Source organism: Puma concolor, chromosome B1 (genome assembly GCF_028749965.1).
Source record: "Puma concolor isolate L17-30 chromosome B1, mPumCon1.1.hap2, whole genome shotgun sequence".
Lineage (NCBI taxonomy): Eukaryota > Metazoa > Chordata > Mammalia > Carnivora > Felidae > Puma > Puma concolor.
The window spans coordinates 134345224-134352256 of NC_141670.1; the positions used below are offsets into that span (position 1 = coordinate 134345224).

At 45.8% G+C, this 7033-nt stretch overlaps 1 protein-coding gene across 1 annotated transcript in view; it reads right to left on the reverse strand.

Moving 5' to 3' along the window:
- Positions 1-5960, reverse strand: part of PKD2 (polycystin 2, transient receptor potential cation channel) — a 53685-nt gene extending 47725 nt beyond the window's left edge. The window contains exon 1 of the mRNA XM_025922170.2: positions 5240-5960. Coding sequence (XP_025777955.2) covers positions 5240-5840 — 601 coding nt within the window. The 5' untranslated portion in view covers positions 5841-5960. The remainder of the gene's footprint in view (positions 1-5239) is intronic.
- Positions 5961-7033: the final 1073 nt, after the last annotated feature.

The window sequence follows — 7033 nt, forward strand, 5'->3', positions numbered from 1 at the left end:
TGCAATATATAAAAAAAAAAAATCACAAAGAATGACATAATGAACTCCTCATATTCTTATGTATCTCTGACTCAGCTTCAACAGTTATCAACTCAATGCCAACTTTGACTCATCTAAACCCTCACCCATGCCTCTGAATTTTGAAACTAATTCCAGCTATCATATCATTTCATCCTGAATATTTCAGTTCTATGGTTATAGGACTCAGTGTGGATCATTTGCCTTACACTAACCCCGTCCCATCTGAAATACACTGAATGCTCATGACTCATTGATCATGACAATGAGGAATAATGAGGAATAATGTGGAATTTTGGAGTCGGCTGTGTTCAAATGAGGGCTCAGAACTGTGAGATCTTATCTAACATCATGAGGCTCCATTTCCTCATCTGAAAATGGGGTAAGACTACCTCTTTGTGGGGTTGCTCTGGGAATTACAATATTATGTGTAAAGCACATAAAGTGCTTGGAAGAGGCCTGTCTACAGCTCCAGAAACAGGTGCAAATCTGAAAAAAATGTCCTACTTCTGACATCTAGTTGGTCTAAATTTCAGAACAGTGTAAATGCCCAAATCCATATGAATTTGGATTTCACCGTGAATAGCCTGACCAAATTCTCACTGCATTTATATCATAAAAGAATCCTGTTCTTTTGTGCTTAGATACTTGTGGGCTTTGTTTAGGAAGACAGACACAATCCTTCCTAATAGTTACTTGAATTTCGTGGCCACCTTTAAAATGGGAAGTGATGGGTGCCTAAGTGGCTCAGTCAGTTAAGCATCTGACTCTTGATTTTGGCTTAGGTCATGATCTCATGTTTGGTGAGTTCGAGCTCCATGTTGTATTCTATGTTGACAGCGTGGAGCCTACTTAGGATTCTCTCTCTCTCTCTCTCTCTCTCTCTCTCTCTCTCTCTCTCTCCCCCTCCCCCACTTGTGTTTACCCTCTCCCTCTCTCTCAATAAATAAATAAACATTAAAAAAAAGAATAAAATATTTTTAAAAAAAGGAAGAGACTTTTTACTACTATTGGGCCATTTAATATAGAAGATTCAGTTGCTACCTTATATGATACTGACTCCTGAATCTTGAATTCTTAGCCTTCTCCTGAGGTCCAGACAAGCAGATACCACAGATAACAGCCAGCTCCACCATATATCCCACAGATAGTTCATACTCATATGCCCCATGCACTGAGATTTTTCTTTGTCTAGAAACCTACTTGCCCTGTTTGAGTTAATGGTATCAAGCCAGAAACATAGGTTTCATCCTAAAACAGGCCCTTTTCTTAACCCTCATATGGAATTGGTCCACAATTCTGATGGCTTCTGTCTGTCTCCAGGCCAGCTTCCCTCTATCCCAGTTCACATGCCTTGGATGCAGCCTTTTCACCCCTCTGTCTCTTGCTTAAGCCTCTCCTGACCTATTCTCCCACCAACCAGTACTATGCGCCTCACCCCATTCTCTACATTCTTGCTAGAATCATCTTCAGATTGACATGTAAAGCCCTCAAGAGCTCTAACTTTTTAGAGGGAAAAATACCAAGAAGCTACAGGCTTGCTTGGTCTTACTTCTGCTATTTTTTCCCTCCTTAAATTCTCCCCTCATCCTTCAAAATGTTAACTCAAGTTTCACTTCCTCTGACCTCTCCAGGTAAAGCTGGCCCTCTCTTCATTGGGTCCCTTCCAAACCTGACACCTGGCATTGCAATTATTTACTTACATCTGTTTCTCCTACTAAACTGAGCTCTTTGAGAGTTGGGTGAATGATAATTCACCTTTGTATTCCTAGTACCCACTACAAAGGAGACTCTCATCAAATGTTTGTTGATTGCCCAAATTCTGTTACTAGCATAACCTTTCCACAAACCCCACAGTAGCAACCCTCCCTCAAAAAATTCTCCACAGCTATGGAAATACAAAATCTCATTTGTTCAAAATTATAGTGCAAATAATAAAAGGAAGAAGTGATAGAGTGAGGTTTAGATTAAAAACAAAGGGAAAGTCACAATAGCTGAAAGGTGGAAACAACCCATGTGTTCATCAACTAACGAATGGATAAACAAATGTGTTGTATACATACAATGGAATATTATTCATTTATCAAAGGGAATGAAATGTGGATACATGCTACAATATGGATAAATCCTGAAAACATTACGCTAAGTGAAATAAGTCAGGCACTAAAGGACAAATATTATATGATTCCACTAATATGATGTACCTACATTAGAAAAATTCAGAGACAGAAAGTAGAATAGAGGTCACCAGGAGCAGGGGAATGTGGTAATTGGTAGAGTTTCTGTTTGAAATGATGAAAAAGTTCTGGAAATGGACAGTGATCATACAACATAGTGAATGGGAGAGGAGGTATCTATTTCTTATAGTAGCTTAGCCTACCCTGACCAATACAATCAGTACTTTAGGATTTCTCTAGGAAAACAAAAACCCCAAACCCCAAGCATAGGTGTTTAAAATAACAAACAGGAAATGACTTTACCAGGTTGATACATCCATAGAACACATTCAACTCTGGAAATTCAGAAAATTTGATAACTCATGTAAAGTATCAGATTTTATTTTTGCTCTAAAGATTTTGAAGGAAAAAAAAAAAAAAGTAAGCAAGACCAGTGAGGGTGTCTTTAAGTTTGGGGGCAGTCTTTAAATCTTTCAGCCATCTTTCACTGCCTTTGGTCCAGATCTTTACCACTTCTTCACTGGCTGCCTCCTACATGGCCCTCCTACATGGTCTCTCTGTCTCCCTGTGCAAGATCTCCTGCACAGCACACCCCCTGATATCCCCTTTCTGCATGTTCTGGTCCTGTTAAAAACTTGCAACCACTTCCTAATATTTAGGAATAAATTCTCAATTCCTTGGCTGGACACAAGGTGTCCCACAACCAGGCCTCAAACATTTCTTCTTTACTATCCTACTTCTGCTAAGTAGATCTGTCTACTGTACAAAGAGCAAAAATGACCATTTGTTGTCCATATTGGCTTCATGTCATTAAAGAACAACACAGAGTATGTTGAAGCTGGAAAAGACTTTGGAGATTAAGTTCAACTCTTCCATTTTATAAATCAGAACTGAGGCCCAGAAAATCTGAGTGAGTGTATAAAACCACAAAGGCAGGAGACCCCCAGGGAACCTCTAGACCACTCCAAGCTTGAGTAATCTCTCCTACCTTTATAAATTGCAAGTTACTTTCTGCCTTTGACCCTAGGGTACTACTTACATATTGCATGTGAGGTTTTTGTCATTGGTATCCATGAGGGGGAAAAAAAAATCACAACTCATTCATGGTATTTAGTTTACTTTTCTTGGTTTCTGTCCATAAGAAAATGGTGCTGGTGCTGGTTTAGTTCTTTTGTGTGTGTGAGGGGAGGGGGGAGGGGGAAGGGAGGCACCTAATGCAGCGCTAATTATTCAACAAATGTCACTTATTTAATAAGTGACAAGTATATGTTTAATTTTTAATATATTTAACATTTAAGAAAATAAAATTTATTCTAAAATTTTCTAAAATTAACATTTTCCTGAGTCTCTTCCCCTACTAATTAGACCATTGACCAGAAGTTCACTATGAGCTTATACATTGTCAATTTTCTTTTTAATTTCTTTAAATTTAAAAAATTTAAAAATTTTTGAAGAAATAAACTTGTACAAAAACTCATACAAAGATACATATTTCACTTCATTATATTCTTTTATCTAGTTTATTCAAAGAAGGTTAAATGTGTTATCAGACGCTTAACCTTAGTTAAAAGGATCATGACTTATTATTCATTAGCTTATAAAAAACTTCTCTCACATCAGTGAATATGCACATTTAAAAGAAGGTAAAGTAATATATAATTTGTTTGGATACAGTTTTGAACCTTAAAAAGTGTTAGGGCTTTTTCCTAACTCACATAGGTTGTTCAAAAAGGATCTTTTGTTCCCTGTCACACCATGAGTCAGATTACCTAGCATAAGCACCTACATGAAAGTACCCAAGTGTACACAATTAAACATTTACGATTTAACTTATATTTATGAAGCACTCACAACATGACAGAGACATGCTATGCATTTTACAAGTTTCATCTCATTTAATTCTCCCCACTCAAGAACTAAGTATTATAATGATCTCTTAAGAAAAACAAAAATTGGGGATCAGAGAGGATAAGCAGTTTGCTCAAGGTCACAGGGTCAATGTGTGGTGGAACTAGGATATGGGTAAAGGACTGACTTGGTCTCAATCACATTGCTGTAAAAACACCTGGGTTATTTTGTGCAAGATTTTCAAAACTGACAGGGAAGAGAGGGGAAGGGAAACTTTCAAAAGAACTGAGCATGGAAACTCTTAAAAGTGGAGATTAAAATAATTTGAACGGTGAGAGCAAATGCAACACTTTTCCAAGGATGCCTCTGACAAAACTTTGCAAAAACAGGATCCTATCTGCTTCTGGAAAATCTGTGTCCTCTAAATAGACACTGGCAAATCTGAAAATTCCTTTCCTGCCTTTTGGAAAGTTGGGCGCACCGAACTCTGACACATTTACACGTTGCTGGTATCTGGTGACTCCACTGATTTGTTGGAACGTCAAAGAACATTGATTTAATTATTTAGAAACATACTACCAAGTTTTTTAGACAATGTAACTTGTTCTTTGCAACTATTTCAGAAAAATGCCTAGATTAGAAGTGGCTGCACAACTGTTTTTCTCAGACATTATTTTATTCTGTTTGTGGTGATCTCAACAGCTCGCTCTCCCCAAAACAACCACACACATCACCAAAACATCAGTGACAACTCAGTGACACTCCTCCCATAACTTGGATAACACTACTGTTAACCCTTTCCAGAATGGAATGAGGGGCAATAGGGCATCCAGACCAGTGGAAGCCCCAGATATGCAGTTGCAACCACAGTCAGTTGTATTAGAATGTTTTTTCATTCTCTCCAAGAAGAAAAATCTCCAGAGGTACCCTTTCATTCTATTACGGCTTTCACGTAGATCCAGCGGTAAAAATGTGCTGACACACCTTCTTCTTTTAGAAGAAGGAGGTATCCCATAAATTTGCACCTACAAGGGCGCAGTGGTGGTCCGCCATGGGTACCGGAAGTAGGGCACAAGTAGCAGAGGTGGGGTACGCGCCTGCAAGGGAGGCGGGGACACAGGAGGGATGCGAGGTGGAGCCCCGGAAAGCCGCCCGCAGCTGGTTTGTGCATCAGCCGCTGCAGGTCGCGCTCTTACCTCGCAGCCCGCGAACCAGCCTCTCGGCCCAGGCCACTCGCGGCGGCTGCCCGTCCAGGGGGAGGTGGCGATGAAGCGGGTCCCCGCCGCCGGCCGGGCTGGGGCTCGGCGGGCCCTGGTCCTCTCTCCGGCGCCGCCTCCCGCTTGGGTGGCCGGTGCCGTGGTAGCCCCCCAGCCCCCGGCCCCGGGCGCCCACGGAGCTCACGGACGAGGAGGCGGCGGACCTCCGGCTGCCCGGGCGCCACTCCACGTCCATCTCCACCACCATTCCTCCTTCCTCGCCTTCCACCTCCTCTTCCTCCTCCTCCTCCTCGGCCTCGAAGCCCGGGTTGTCACGGCTCCATGCCTGCCGCGAGCACGACGAGAGCGGCGGGGAGGGAGAGGCCGAGGCTCCGGCCGGGGGGTCCCGCGCGGCCGCCTGCCGGATACGCTCCATCTCGATCTCCAGGCCCCTCTGCTCGCGGAGGCCGCCCGGAGCGGCGAGGCCGGCGCCCACGGCCGCGCCGCCCGTCATCAGCCGGCCGGGGCCGGCCGCTCGGGCTGCGGGCGGCCGCTTCGGGTCCCCGGGCTGCTGCGGCTGCACGCGGCTGGAATTCACCATCGCGGTCACTGGCGCCCGGCGCGCCTTCGCCCCGGGCCGCGCTCGGCGCAGCCCGCCGCAGGAGCCATGTTCCTTTCTTCCCGGGGCCCGCCGCCTCCTGCTCCCCGCCCCCGACCTCCCCGCAGTCCCGCGTCCCTCGCCCGCCCCCTCGGCCCGCCTTCCCCTCGCCTCGTCTGGCCCAGCGGCCGCGGCGCGCGGCAGGGGGAGGTGCGAGGAAGCCGCCCCCGCGAACGGCGCGGTTGGCGAGCTGCGCCGGGGCCCACGTTCCAAGTGGAGCCGGCGCCCAGGGCGGGCGCCCACATTCCGTGCGGGTGGAGGGGCTTGGGCAGGGAGGGGGGCCTGCGGAGGCGGGGCGGGGAGGGGGGCAGGGCTTCTGGAGCTGTCGCTGCGTGCGTGACCCTGACATAATGCTTGGGTCCCTCTTAACCGCCAGCCCCTTCTGCCTCGATTTACCACATTGGAGACAGAGAGAGAGAGAGAAGAGAGAAAACCATTTTGTGAGATGGTGTGGACTAGCGATATCCAGTCTGCGCTGGTCTGCAGTAGGGGCAAAGAAATCCTCAGCTCATTTGAAAACTACCAACAAACTACTAACGCTGACTTCCTTGCCCTTTGGCGGCCGCCTGTCCCTTGCCCTGGCGGCTGCCTTTTGGATGGTTTCTTCAAGCTTTGGTCGGCTCCTCTCTCCACACATTGTGGAGACCCCAAGGAGTCTGTCCTGGAACTCTCTGATCCCTGGGGCTCCCAGCGTGAGCTCATCCATCCCCTCTCCTCGCTGTTGCCCTGAGCCAGTTCTGGCCTCCAGGTCGCAATCTCACGTTAGGCCCCCGGGGCCAGAACTTTGTTCTTACTCTACACAGCACAGCCAACTGGATGTTCTGCAATGGTCTCAGACTTAACCTGTCTCAAATTAAATGCTGTCCTTTCACCCCTCTTCTTTTAAGCCTGCGTCACCTCCTGTAACCTCAGTTGAGATTTGAGGCATCGCTGTCCTCACTTGCCAACGTATGCTTCTCCATGATACCCTCATCTGTCTGCTCTTCTCGTCCTACACCTCATCTCCCTAAATCTTGTTACTTCTGCCCCACAAATCTCTGATCCCATCTGTGTCTCTCATCGTGTTTTCTTGTATATTTCTCATTGGAACAACAAACCTGTCCATTCCACCTCCATTCTCCACTTCAAGGTGTCCA